General features: G+C 38.5%; 1 protein-coding gene and 1 long non-coding RNA gene across 3 annotated transcripts in view; one reads left to right on the top strand and one right to left on the bottom strand.

The window, feature by feature from the left end:
* The first annotated feature begins 95 nt into the window (after positions 1-95).
* Positions 96-12,027, top strand: LOC128794087 (uncharacterized). The gene is made up of 3 exons (XR_008432982.1): positions 96-193; positions 1,303-1,465; positions 11,943-12,027. It is a non-coding gene; the product is annotated as an uncharacterized LOC128794087 (long non-coding RNA).
* Positions 10,165-15,399, bottom strand: part of DCP1A (decapping mRNA 1A) — a 32,141-nt gene continuing 26,906 nt past the window's right edge. For both annotated transcript variants that reach the window (XM_053953707.1, XM_053953708.1), the window contains one exon: positions 10,165-14,119. In XM_053953707.1, the coding sequence (XP_053809682.1) occupies positions 14,039-14,119 (81 nt within the window). In that variant the 3' untranslated portion in view covers positions 10,165-14,038. The remainder of the gene's footprint in view (positions 14,120-15,399) is intronic.

Here is a 15,399-nt window from a genome sequence, read left to right as displayed (position 1 = left end):
CGCTCTGCGCGGGCCCCGCGGCGGCCCCGGCTCCTCCCGCGGGCGCCATTTCCGTGGCGCGCGGTGAGGCGGCGCTGAGGGCGAGGCAGCCGCGCTCGCCGCTCAGGGAATCGCAGCAGTGGTGGGGCTGGAAGGGAGCTCTGGAGATCACCCAGTGCAGCCCCCCCCGCCAAGGCAGGGCCACCCAGAGCAGGTGACACAGGAGCGGGTCCGGGTGAATTTGGAATGTCTGCAGGGAGGGGGACTCCACGCCTTCCCTGGGCAGCTGTTCCAGTGCTCTGCCACCCTCAACGTAAAGAAGTTCTCTCATGTTGAGGTGGAATTTCGTGTGGTTTAGTTTTGGCCATTGCTCCTGTCCTGCTGCTGGGCTCCACTGAAAGGAGTCTGGCACCATCCTCTTGGCCCTTTGTCTATGAGATATTTATATGCATGACTGAGGTCCCCTCAGTCTTCCCCAGAATAAAGAGGCCCAGCTCCCACAGTCTCTCCTCATAAGAGATGTTCCAGATCCCTCATCTACAGTGGAGGCCTCCACTGTACCTCTCCAGCAGTGCCTTGTCTGTCCTGTACTGAGGAGCTCAGAACTGGATAGAGAACTCCAGATGTGCCTCACCTGGGCAGAGTGGAGGGACAGGATCACCTCCCTCGACATGTTTGATTCTACCCCTGCTCCATAAAGCTGTCAGTCTCCTCCCCAGTCTTTTCCTGTCTCTAATAAAATGTTACAGTATCCCACAGCTTAACATTAACCTGCTTCTTCCACACAGGTGAAACAGTAGCAGACCTGCCCCGTGTGGCTTCCTGTCAGGATATAATTCATGTTTCCATAACATATGTTAAAAAAATTTGATGAACACATAGACTTTTGCATAAAATATTGACTTCACCAGCTATCAATCAGCCAATACATTTTCTCTAGCAATTCTGAACACTATGACATTAACGCTAGACTTAAAAAGGCAAGTAAAATACTTCATATTTGTTCTAGAAAGCTGAAGCAGCACTAGAAGTCACAATCTAGAAACAACAACAAAAAAAAGGCTAATCAGACAACAATGACAAAACAATAGTAGTGCTGGGTTGAAGGTTGGAATTGACAACCTTAAAGGTATCTTCCAACCTTGATGATTCTGTCATTCTAAGATACCTCAGATCTTGCTCATTCAACCTGGTATTCCTGCACTGCACTCCTGTATTTCAGTTTTCTGTCCACTGGTAGTTTGTCCTAGAAACTGTGTTGAATTGATTTAAAAATATCCTAGTTACATATAGTGAACTAATGCTATCATCATCTACTTCCAGAAGACACGGAACCATTCCCATTAAAAACCCTACACCTTCACCTTCAAGGCTCTGCAGACTTTGGGTTTCAGAAGCAAAGGAATCCACCTCCATTCACAGAGCATTCAGCCGTGCTTACTTGGCAAACTGCCAGTAGGAAGTAGCATGTGAAACTCTTAGCAAGGTATGGTAAAACTTTTTTCCATAAATTAACCAATTTATTAGAAGAAATAAAAGCAGACGCCACTCCCTTAGCTTAACTGTTTTGTTAAACTGTTTCATCAGCTGTCTTCTTGAAAATCCTTTTAATAAAGATCTTCAGAAGAAAAACTAGACTGGAAATAGGCCAGGAAGGATAAAACAGAGCCAAACAACCAGACTTGACAGTAGCAAAGTGCAGAGGTTGTTCTGGAGAGCACACTATACAAAGGTTAACTTCTGCAACTGCCATTTGCAGGCCTACTACCTGTGGTGGGTTTTTTTGTGTGGTTTTTCTTTTGGTTTGGTTTGGTTGAGGTTTTTTGGTTTTTTTTTTTTTTTTTTTTTTTTTTTTTGGTTTTTTTTTTTTTGTTTGTTTGTTTTTTTTTTTCCTCTTTCTGCAGAACCAGTTACCAAAATCTTTTAATTTCAGTAATGCACTTTGAAATTATATGGACAATAAAATCAGGATATGATCGGTAGAGCCTGATGAGAATCACACAAGAATTGGTTTAAATTTAGGAACTCTGAAGACATGGGCTGTAATGCCAAGAGCTTTCAGTGGCAGAGCAGAGGGCCAAGAAATGAGGGTATTAATGCACTTTCATTGTGCAGATTTCCTCTCAGGATACAGAAAGACACCTTGTACACCTTGTAACCCACTATGTTTAAACAGCAGCTTGGAAATTAAGTAACACATGATAGCTAGAAAGTAGCTACTTGTGCAGGAAATCATACCAAAGAGATCCTAGCTGAGGAAACAGAAACAGGACTGCCAGACACAGTGGAGACAATCAACAGCCATTCTTAACAGCAGTTTCCCCACAATATTCCTGTTGAAATCCTCTTTGGTACAACAATATAGGGACTTCTTTTGTCCTCCTGGAGCTCTGATGCCCAAAGGAATATTGTCAGTAGGGGAATATGAAAGATCTCAAGAGTTACAAGTAACATCTATGAGAAATGCTGATTTTTTTCTCTTCTTTTGCAGATTTTAAACTATAAAATCTACCCTAACTGTTGGTGAGGTAACAGTAAATTCAAACCTAAGTTCCCTGTACAAGATACTTAACTGAACCTTACATATGCTACACACCAACAAATATCTTGCTTGGGATCTGGTTGTGCCATTGCCTCAAATAGGCCTAAAATCAAATTAACGTTGTAGAGTGAGGGTGACCAACTTCTCTGAGCATGTTGCACAACTTTTCCTCTTCTCCTCTGTCCATTCTTGCATCCTTTCCACAACCTGTCAGCCTTCTCAAGGCAACAGCACACTTGATTCTGTCTGCAGTCATATGGTCAGGAGGTAAGACTAAGGCAGCTAGAGCCACTATTTCGGATCAAGTTTCCTGATTGTTCCTTGCTCACTGTGCTCTGGCTTTCTCTGCTGAGCAGTCCCACAGCTCATGAACTGGATTCCTTTCAAATAAAGATGAAACAGAAGATCCAGTCTGAGAAAGCAGCTAATATATCCCAGCTGTTAATGAGTATTCAGTTCAACAGGACAGACAAAAGCCAGTCTGGAGCCGAATTCAAACTCCCTTATAGTGCAGATGGGGAGTCCTCAGCACTTTGTCATGTGCTCTATAGACCTGCTCTACTGGAATCTCCTACCTGCTGATGTAGTCAAAGGCACAGAACCATTTTAGCAGCACAGCAGCATTTATTTGCTTGAGCTCTGTACCATGCTCATGGATTTGAGAGCAGTTGTTAAAATACTGGCTGCGCTGAGGAAGGGAATGACACTTTTTCTATCACCCCTGCTGTTTAAACACAGATCTTTAGACAGATGTTGACATTTGGCTGGACCATCATCTCATTGACACGGAGTTATCCATGTCAGCTGAGTGAGGTTAGGCAGGATAATTTGGTCTTCTCTAATTGTGGTTTAGAAGAGGTGCATGAAGTAAATTCTTCAAATGAGGCCAAGTGTAAGTGAAATCATGTTTATGATGCCAAACTCCACAGTGTTTTGTATTGACCAAAGATACATTAAGAAAACATGGCTGTGCACCCAATTTCAGCTCCATAAAACAAATTTCAAAAAACTTCATAAACACATTTGCACCAGGAAACTAAAAGCTTATTTTAGAGATATGGCTACTTCATCTTTCTGGATGGCTGGTAGTATTTACAAACATAGGAGAAAAATATCAAAATAGAAGCAGGTATCATGAAAACAATGAAGTAATTTCTGCACTAAGTTTTTGCTTCCAACAGGTTAATTTACTCCCTATTTTCTGTCTATACAGTGTGATTAAGAGGTGAGCATTGCCAGGCTGTTACTGTTCTTCTCTGCATAAATCATTGATAGTGGTAAAGTGAAATGACAGTCAACTAAAATGGAGTTCAGTGACTCCCCACTCCTTTGCCAATGTCCTTTGTTTTCTCTCACAATTCTTTTAAATATAAACTGGCCAGATCATAGCCTTGCTCTTGCCTTTGTTGGTCCAGGCTGATTCCATTCTTTGGCTGAAGAGTAAGGCCTGTGGTCAAGTCTCTGTATCACAGTGATGATGTGCTCTTGAATTGCCTTGTCTGGCTCCCTGACAAACTGTCCCAAGTGTACTGGCAACAGCAATCTTAGCAAGTGCCTTCTCTGGCTGGACATACGGTGCTCTCTTGTTCCCCTCCTGTAAGAAAATAAGGGGGATGATCTGGATCAGTCCAGTACTACTACAGCTCACAACTTATTTTGTTTCCTCTATTGCTATCTGAATGGTAAAAAAATTTAAGATAGACTTAGCTTAGACAATGTCATTGGGAGATCACTGCCCACAACTCCCCCTCAGTTCCCTGAATCCTTGTGCTGCATCACCGAGTGCCTATTGTGGTATTGTGTTGTTAAAACAGCAGCTCAAGCATTCACAGGATGAAATTCCACCTTGTGTCAGTGCCTCCACTTTGATCTACTGAAGAGGCATGTTATTTCTGCACCTCTGACCAAGTGTGATGGACTGTAAAGCAATAGCTGAAGTCATGGTATACATTGCATACAACAGTCAACATTGCTTCCACATTCCTCGGACTTGCTTCTGAAACCACATACAATGTGATTAAACCAAGGATGCAAATGTATGGACAAACAGCCTTGCTTCAGAACATACAATCACATCTCGTTAGCTTCAGTATTAACTACTAGACTAGACAGCTTATTAAATACATGCACAGGATAACTGGATTTTTCTATCCCTTCATCCACATTTTGGTGTCAGGGCATTATGTACAGCAGAAGCATGAAAGCTCAGCTATGACTGACATTTGCTGAGTTACTGCAAAAATGCATTGCTGACATAAGTACATGCAACCCTGTTTACCAGAGCAGAAGCTGCATGCACTCAGCACTGCTAGAATTCAGGCCAGTTAGCTACCATGGGGCTACGTGCCCAATTTTGCCTTAAAAACCGTTCTCAAAAGATTGCCAAATCCAAGTCTAGTAAGAGTTCATCACTACAGAATCCAAACAGTGGTGAGTAAAGAAAATGTGTGGAGGTGTGGGAGGAGACCAACAGGCTGTGCAATTGCAGTTTGAGCACTCTATGTATTCCAAACTGAACTGGAATTACCAGTCACTGCTGTCCTGGATTGTAACCTTGCTAGTCCTGAACACCTCCTTGTAGTGCACAGTGTTTAATTTCATTTGCAGAGTAGCTTAAAAAAGAGAAGTGGAATTCCACTCACTGTGGAATTGTGGTGGAATTCCAATCATTGTAGCCTGATGGATGGGAATGCAGTACATTGTCAGACCAAATATGGTGCTGCAAATTTTCCAGAGGCTCAGTCCTTATTGTCACATCTCACTCAAATTCTATTCCTTCATCAGTGATAGCAAGTGGTTTTAGATAAGCACAAGTGCACAGTCAAGTAAACAACCTGTGAAAAGAATATTCAGCAGGCTGTGAAATAATGATCAGCTCTGCAGTTCCCATTGGAGCATGAAAAACACTCTCAACATCCTTTAGTTGCCATAGAACAGCAGTTTGTGCTACACAGACTACAAACAGCTATGACCAACAACCTGGAAAATGCAGGGTTCTTCTGCAGCACCTGATGCAGAAACATCCAGAAGGGAAATCCATCCACCTTTGAAGTCTGTAACAGCAAGATACAAGGACAAGATACATACAAACAGAATAGATTCATAGTTTAACTCAACTAAAACCTTCTTCTCGGCTGACAAAATTGTCTGCAAAATGAAAAATGTGTATGGAAACCTCCACAAAAGAACAGACCATTTTTGAGTTATACGCAGGCAAATGTTGAATAAAAACAATTTTAAACCGTAGTTATTATTATATTGCCTCCAAATAAAAATGCCATTTACTAAAAAAAAATGAAACCCAACACAAAAATTGCAAAGTTTCCAAAATATTATGACAGGTTTATGATACATGAAAAATGTTCTGATTAAACCAAATAACGTGAGACAAGTCTTACACAGTGAGACTTTTTTATGTCTAAATTTAGCCTGCCAGAGAAAAAACAAAGCATGTATGTCTCACACAGTTTTAAGGAACTCACAGTGATGAGGTTTGGGCTGTTTGACGGTATTTAGGGAAGTATTTCCGCTAGCAGTACAAGAATATTACAGTATTTAAATCAAAGTTTGAAATGCTAATATTGCAGTATTTTGGGGTATTTGGATTGGTTTAGTATGACCAGTTAAAGATATTATTTACAAAACTATTTAAATTTATAATCTGACTTTTCACTTACTACAATTTCTTCAAATTATGTTAATAAGAAACACTTATGTAGTAGGAGTTTGAGGTCTCTGCCTGCATCTGTGCTTGAAAGGCCTACTGAATACATATATGTTCCACAGTTACTTCACCATGCTTGCTTTCTCAATTTGATTCTTGACTCAAGTTCTATGACACTCTTCAAACAAGCTCAGAAGTTATTCCTCTCTTTGGTCTTTGTTTAAATGAATATCTGTATTCAATTAACTGAATGTGACAAAATTGAAAGGATAAAGATATCGATAACTTGTGCCAAGTGAAATCTCCCAAAGAGCAACGCTTTCACAGGGTGCATGTTTAGAACGAAGGTGTAAGAGAGCTGTAATGCCCAAATAAAGCAGGATTTATTTGTGCTATAATGCATAGGAGAGAAAGTGAAAAAAATCCTCTTCAGCCTGACCTCTGCAACACAACAGGGTTTGACTATTCCTTTGAAAGAACAGCCGCATTAGAAGCCCTTTGAGAAGGAAATCATTCAAGAATGGATGAAATGGATTGATGCCAGAGCATTCTCTCATTTTGTACCACCAGCACATCCTTCCACATGCAAAAACAGTAACTTCAGTTAGACATGGAACAGATTGTTCAGCTCATCTTCAGTAATAACATTATTTAACTGCTAATGAATTTAAGGAAAAAGAAAAAAGAAAGAAACCTCTGATGTCTGTGCAACACAGCACCATTAATTCTAAGAAATTATATGTACTGCATGAAAACAGGTATAGGAGCAGTAATAAGATCAGGCTTTTTAATCTAAAATGATGTTACAGATAAAGCTACATCACAGGCCTAGGCTCAGGCACTACAGACTATGAGTCTACATTACTTTCACATATGTCTGTTATGTTAGCAGTTTCCCTCAGACAGCTGTCTTCATATCTGAAGAATATTAATTTATTTTGAAACCCATATTAAAAGTACTGCATGTGTTTCTAACAAAACCTTTGGGTCTTCTGTAAAAGCTTCTGTTGTGGCAGGATTTTCCTACTAAACCACTGAAAAGTAGAGCTCTCTCTTTATAATGGGCACCCTGTGTCTTCCATCCTGAAGATCACATCAGGAGCAGGGCTTGCTGTAAACCACAACAGACTCTGTACACATCCAGACCCTGCAGGCTTCAACTGCACTCCTGTACCTCAATTCTGGGGAGTTTAGGAAGACAGAAGCTTCCTTTGCAGCAGTTTTGTTACATGGGAGAGCTGTGTCCCCAGAGGACAGAAGTGAATTTGTTTGATGCTTAGAACATAAACCAGAGAAGGCATTCAGCATCACCCATAAATCTCAAACCTACACGAGAACGCTGGATAACCTGCTAAGCCTCTCTGATCCCTCTTCCAAACCACAAGAAGTATGAGCAGGATGTGCAAGTCATATGCTGTCTAAATTAAGACCAACATAGAATTTTGTTTACAGGAGCCAGGCTGGGTGATCTTTGCTCTGTAGATGCTCTTAAAAGCTTAATAACTTATTTATGAGGAGAAAAGAAGTAAAACTTGTGCATTTACATCACATCCCTGCGTGTTTCCAAGAAAGGCCTAAGGGCAAGTACTTTCATTTCAGCCAGCATATAAAGCTTATTCTTTTGTGGTTTTATTTCCCAAGGTTGATTTTGTAAAATGAACCTGCTTGAATTTTAAAGAATGGATGCTGGTAGAAATATTTTTAAAGGTCTGTTTAAAATGAAAAACAAAAAGCAATGAGGTATGAGTAGCCTTGTTCTGTGTAGCAAATTTTAAACTGTAATGGGAGGCCATCAAGCAAAGACAAAAATTAGGTACTGCTGTGATCAGTCAACTCCACTGTGCTGCCTCATTACCAGAGGTTAAAAACCCCACAGCAAACCTGAAGAATTAGAGCAAGGAAATCATGCCTACCCAGTCATTTTCTGAACACACCCTGAAATACTCTGAATTCTTACAGGCAATCTGCATTTGAGCTTTGAGAATAGCTAAAGACATGCAGCAGTATGGAAACAAAACTGTAACCTAAATTCCTCCGTGCTTCAGGAAATAACTTCACAGACCATACTTTTCTCTCTACAATATTCCCTTTCATATTTACATGAACACTTTTGCTATTCCTTCCCTTGTTTTCTTCTCAGGAATCTTCTATTCAATTGTCCTTTCCCTCTTGTTTTATTGCCAGTGCTCTTTCAAAAACTGATAAGAATCTCTCTTCACTGTCCTCTTTTCCAATGCTTTTTGAGCCTGATTAGGAGTGTCTTATGAAAAAATTGTTGCATAACTGACAAGGATGAGCTTTACAGTTCATGGCTGTATTTTAAGTTACAAGTCTATCACAGAATTTAATTCTCCTAAATTAGTAGGCCAGGTCAAAAAATAAATCCCCCAATTAAAATCTAGAAGATGGAAAAAAGCTGATTCACACCTGTTGTCGTGTGAAGGTAAGAGAAAAAATTCCACTACTGGGCACTGGAAATATCTTTTGATACCACACATTATAATTTCTAATATTTTGATTAGAAAACTAAACCAAAGAGACATTTACCTCAGCCATAATAAAGACTATTTAGTAACTTGAAGGCATCCTATTAACAAATGAAAAAACCCTGTATGAATGACAGGTTTCTTACTCTGTATGACCTTCTATAGTGAGAAGAAAGTGTAGTTGAACCCTTACCAAACATGAGCCCACTAACTTCAATTACTTTGGCCCACGAACATGAGCTACAACTTGTTATTTCATTCTGCAAGCTTGTAAATGAAATTTGAATTTTAGACAATGAACTTTAGGAAGCCTAATGCTTATTCCCTGATTCCATCCACTACATATCACCATTGTAGTAGGGATTGGCTTCATTCTGTCTTACATTTTCAAAAAACATGACTGTAGAGCACACAGGATCAACAGAGAAAAGGCCAAAAAGATTTTGGTTTGCATGAACTCTTTGTACAGTGCCTGGTTTAGCTGGAGATACACAGAGAAATCAGAAGTACTACCTTATTCCCAAATCAAAGGGCAGCACTTAATGTGAGTAACAGTGAAGACGAATACCAGGACCAAAGAAGACAAACAGATTAATGGCACTGAAAATGAAAAAAATATTCTTGATATCAACCAGACAGGCAACACACCTAATATAGAATTTAGATCTAGATTCCAGAATTTAAAGTTTGATTCTAAGCAGTTTTCCACTTTTTTTTTTTTTTTGGCTTTCAAGTATGTTGCAGTAAATCCATGACTTCTGTATCTGTTTTGTATGGCAGTCTTCTATTAGAAGAATCTGCTTCTGGACATAGTACAGGCATCACTCCAATATGAACCATCAGGGCAACAAATGCCATTCTCCAGTGGCCTCCCCTAACATTTGACTTCTCTTGAAAGCACCAGCTCCCATGGGTAGTTAGAATGGGAATTAGCATTTAGCTAGGATTTAGGGATTTAGGCCTAAGGTTTCGTTTAATTTCAAGATGAACTTCTATGTTTTTCTTCCCCATTTCACTTTGTGAAACTTGGATCAACCAGTTGCATGATGTCAATCAGATATGGCAGGAGGACAACTGCAATTTCCAATGCCTTGGATGAAAGACCAACACCAGACTGAGAATCAAATGCCATGTCTAGATGGATGAAAGGGGACACAATAAAAAAGCGATACAGAAAGGCATCAAACACAGAGCTGTACTTACAAGCCAGTGAAAGTACACCTGCATTTCTTAATTTGATAGGAAACGTATCTGTTTATCAAATTCAAAACAGAAGGCTTCTGACAGCAGCAGAGGGCCTTGTAGAAGCTGTTCCCCACTGCCCTTCAAGCAGTCAGGTTGCATTTTCTATTTGGACAAATGCAATTTGGTTCTATCCCCCGAATGGAGTAAAGGAATTTGAGTTTTTTCTCTGGAAAATATTAACCCTAAATAAAAACTGAACCTTCCAGTATGCTAATAGAACTCTAGAAATAAAAGGAAACATCACAAGATTTTAGGAGGTGCTGAAACATTTGTTTTGAAGTTTTATTACAAAAATATATTTGCAAACATACAAAATTTTGGATGAAAAAAATGCTCATTCTTAAACATTTATGCAATAACTTAATAACTGCAAACATACATAGGTGCTATAAAACCCACACCATACCAAAAACGTTAATGATGCAGTATCTACATTTTTTGACTTACAATTATTCAGGTTTCCAGAAATCTTTCCTTGAAGCCCCCCCTTCCCCATGGTCTTCATATTGAAAGAACATGCAAATGGCTACAACTGGTGCATATGCAGAAGTGATAAAACTCAGAAATTACTAAAAGCACATAATGCACATAAAAGAACCTAACTAACCATATGCCCATACACTGAATAGATAAAAATAAATACACCACCAAATCAGAGATACTGCAATTTTTCCAAGTTGAAGTGAAAGGAAGATATTGCATCTTAACATTTTTGCAACATTGCCAGACAAACATGAGGTGATACATATTGCACACATTCCTCTTGTTAAGATATGCTGTACAAAGCAACCCAAATACCTGGCAAAAAGGTGGCTGATTTGCTTAGAATACTTTTAAAAACTAACAAGTCCCAAATTAAAGTTAGTTTTCCAAAACATTGCAGAAATTCTATCAGTGACTACATGTGGCATAATGGATTTCAGAAATAAATCAAAATGAAGCAATTAGAAATGCAAGCAAAAATGATACATCCAGCAGCAAGTGTTTCAATATTGAGTATTTATACACAGAATTACACATTTTATATTAAATCAGGATTAATCACTTGCATTTTTTATCACTCATTCTGCAAATCTTGTTTAATTTGGAAAGATATTCTCCTTCTAAAATTAATAACTGTTAGGCACCTTTCATATAAACTTTGCATTGTTAAATAACAGATAAAGTTTAACTACAAAACTGAGAATTTTGATTTTCCTGAACAATTCAACAGATGTAGGTTTTAAAACTGTCTTTGATTAGGGAAAAAGTAAAAGTCCAAACGCAGACCTAAAGTAACTTAATGTGAGCCACAAAAAACATGCTTAGGTAATAATTTGAGGAGTGTAGTCTGAACAAATAATCTTTTGATTCCCAGAAAGAATAGATAAAATCCCCATTAAGCCTGTAATTAAAAAAAAAAAAAAAAAGAACTTTAAGATGGTCACAATCATTTTCTGTGATGCCCCAAGGTAACTTGCTACACACTGGTTATCCCTACATGCAGATAACACAAATCAAGCACTTCAACAAGCTGGTCATTTCAAACTTACACAAAAATTTAAAAAAATTAGGGAAAAAGGTTTTTAAATACAGAGTTCACATTAAAAAAACCAAAACAAAACCAAACCAGTTTTTATGTTGTAATTTAGCCTGTGTTTTACAATAAGCTTTTAATTAAAGGAGTTGAGCTGTTAGAGCCACTCCCTGGCACTTGTCAGACCTCTGCACTGGGGGGTTCCCGTGTCTGCTGGCCCCATGCAGATCTTGGAACAAACACATGCACTTGTTCAAGGTGTAAAGTTTGCTGTGGACACTACAATTTCAACTCTGGTTCTCTGCCAGTTCATTTGGAAAGTTTGGGCAGGGAAGTAAACCATCAACCTGGTTCCTACCAGAACACTACAAAACCAAAGTAAAGTAAGGATCTGCCAACTGCTTGTTTCCAGCTGCACAGGAACCCTCACAGGTTAAGGATATCTAAGTATTATTACTTTTGTACATGGATGAAGAACTCAAAATCCCATCCTTCCTATCATTTCTACAGATCTTTGGATATGACTGTATTTAGCAAACAGTACCAACATGCAGTATCAGCTTCCAGCATATCTGTTCTTACAAACCTTTATCAAATCTTTGAAGAAACCAGAAGCTGTCCATGAGAAGTTACAGACTCCATGTTTGCTAAATCTAGGTAAGAGCAACCCTCTGCTTGGCTTAGACTGTCCATTTTTGTTCAGAGGAACTGCTCCCTGGTTTGTCCCTTTCAGTGAAACTTTTCCTAAAAAGCTCAACATAAAATCAGTTTAGTTCATGAATCTAACTTGAGTCTCACTGTTTATGTGCATACACAGTATTGTAACTCAAGAATTTATGGAAGAAGCTCCTATCTTCCTTTAGAAATCTGAGTTTGTATTGCTCAATTCAAATGCTACCATTAAATCAAATACATTTATTGATGAATGCACATTAGCATCTTTCCCTGAATCTTGAACATTTTTCTAACAATATACTATATATTTTAATTGGAAACACTGAACTCAAAGGCTGAGAAGAGCTTTTCAGAAGGCAGGTAGTGCTAAACAAAATATATTTTCCACTAAAAAGCTAAGAAAAAAACCTAAAATAGTTCAAATACATAAAAATATTTGAAGGTATGTAAATTATCTGTTGTATCTAAAACATCCTGATTTGTGAACAAGTCACAATTAAAGCTCAATTACTAGTTTCCAATGAAATGGCCATGCACCTTGACTATGTCAACATTAACTAATCCTTAAGAGATCTATACTTACATATATGTTGTAAGGAGCCAAACAATATTTTTCTTCATATTTCAATAGTGCTTGAAGGCAAATAATGAAGCAGTGCATCACAACTCACTACAGATTATCTCTTTACTCAATAACCCAACACTTTTCTACTGAAAAAGCATTTTTTAAAACTACTATTGCTAGAAAAGGTTGGGACCTGAACTCAGATTAATTACCTTTGCATGCCTTTAAGAAATAAATACCCATGGGTAAACCAACACAGCAGCATAAGAAAGTATAATTAAAAAAAATCTGATTTCAAATGGGAAAGTACCCAGTTAAATTCTTAGTGAATAGTGACTTACTAAATCACATATACAAAGCAGTAACATTTTAATTAGATAAACTTCAGACTATGAAGTATACACAAATTATTTGGGGAGAGGGCAACAGAAGAAAAGCATGCATTTGTTTCCCATCTGCATAGTTTCCAACACTGCAGTTCCAACACAACTGAGGAGAGAAAGCCAACTACGGTGCGGTCCATCCTTAAGCTAAAAGGGAAAAAATGTTTAAATTTTTTAAACACTGCTGAACAGGAAGAGAGTCTTCCCGTGGTGGTCTCCTAACTATAAATTTAAAATGAGAACTTCAACATGCAACTCCTTTGTTGCTGAAAGAAAAAGTACAATCACTGAGGATTTTGCATATTTCAAATTTTGCCTTTTTAGAGAAAATGGCCTTACTCACTTGGGTGTTTTATGTCAGTAATGCAGAAACAAGTAAGATTAATGAAATATTGAAAGGATGAATTTACATGCATTAGCTAGAGACTGCCAATATATTGAGCTAATCACATTTTTAGACCTTTGTTAAAGATTTAGCTCAAATGGCCTGGCTTCCAGACCCTTTCCCTCCACATACCTGCCAGCTTAATCACAAGGCATTTGCTCTCATTTTCCTTAGTCCTTCAAACTGGAACTTTGAATTCAGTTGTTCCCACAACTGAATTCAGTTCTGGTGTGCTGTAGTGTTTTATACTGTGCATTTGCTGGTTGAAATAGTTTTGAGTCTGTAATCCTTGAACAGTGAATAGAGCCAGGAATTAGAGCCAGAGCAAACATTTGCACATTCACTTAATGCTAATGAGAGCTCAAATGCAACTTAAGTCCCCTCCCCAATAAAAAAAAAAGGTTTGCTGGTGATGATCACAGTGAAAACCTAGATCATTCTGAGAACATTACTTTCATAAGTATTTAAGGAATAATCTTTCCTAACAGGTTCAAATTCAAGACATTGAAAACTAAATATTCTTTTACAAAAATATTAGTTTTATAGATGAGGCGTAATTGTTTCTAAATGAACATATTTTAAGTAGATTCAGCTTCAATTATAGCTTAATGTTGTCTGTACTCTTGGTGAGGACTTGCAAGTAGACTTCATGGATAGTGCTGAGAAAATGGGAATCATTCTGCAGAAAAAACAGAAACACATTAGAAACATTAGTGAAAATATGCAAAAAAAAGTTTAATTTAATGTCACTTTAGTTGTGGTAAGGATTCCTTGCAGCTGGTAAGGGAAGGAGCTGTGTGCCTGCACAAAAGGTGCTTTTGGAACACACACAGGCTGTGAACCATGGAGCTGGGCAGCAGCTGAAGGCATCACCAGCCACTCTGGATGCTCAGACAAACAGACAGGGGTCACTGTGTCAGCCTGGCCACATTTTGCTTCCCTTCAGAGTCCAAACCATAGTCTAAGGCATAAAGAATCCCATTCTGTGTACAGGCTCCCAAATAAAATCTGCCTGAGTGTCAGATGTGATATTATTTGTTAGGCAGACCAGCCTGAATGGGAATGCAAAGAATTCCCAAGTCAAAGCATGGAAGTGAATTGGTTTTATCTATGGACAAGATTTACAGTTTTTCTTGAGTCTAATTCCTTCAAACAACAAGTTACAAAACTGGTATCTAATCACTTGGCTTGAGAGTGTAACAGTCGTTTGATAGGATCTGAACAGCAATTGGTATCCTGCTCAGAGTGCTGTGTGAGTACCCCCATGCTGCAGGATATGCCTATTTCAGTCTTCATTCAGCTCTCTCTCTGTAAAGACTGGAGATAAATATCACTGTCAGATCTCTAAAATCACCACTCACAATATTAGCAGGTGAGCTCAGTTCCAAGATTAGTTTAATTAGAAAACCCATACACACCAGTAGAAGAAAAGGTTATGTAAAATGGAACAGATAAATCAGGCAACCTAATGACGAGATCTGGTAATGACCTTTTTGGTCCTAACAACTCGGTCACTGGGAAGATACTGTTTGTTATTTTAGACTTGCATTTTGGGTATAAGCTCTACTAACACCAGCATGGAGTGAACAAGAGAATCCTGAGCTAAGAAATAACTGTCATTCATGGCAACTTCACCATGACATTAGAGGTCAAAATCATCTCAATGCACAGCTGCTCCCAACATCACAGATTTAATTAAACAGAACTTTTTAGTCCCTAAAAATAGCAGAGCTAAAACTTTGCAATTTCCACTTCAAAGAAACACACTAAAAGTAAAGATGAGGAAAGGTTCTACAGAACTGAAAACAGGAAATCTTTCCTTGAGGATGTGGAACACTTAAAAAGACAGCAAAATCAATTCCCACCTCATACCAGCTTCTACTACTGCAAGTTACTCCTCACTCATCTACTAATTCATATGGAAAGGACACATCAACCAAAAGCAGCAAGCTGTGCTGT

This window comes from Vidua chalybeata, chromosome 12 (assembly GCF_026979565.1).
Source record: "Vidua chalybeata isolate OUT-0048 chromosome 12, bVidCha1 merged haplotype, whole genome shotgun sequence".
Lineage (NCBI taxonomy): Eukaryota > Metazoa > Chordata > Aves > Passeriformes > Viduidae > Vidua > Vidua chalybeata.
This window is presented reverse-complemented; position numbering and strand designations above follow the sequence as displayed.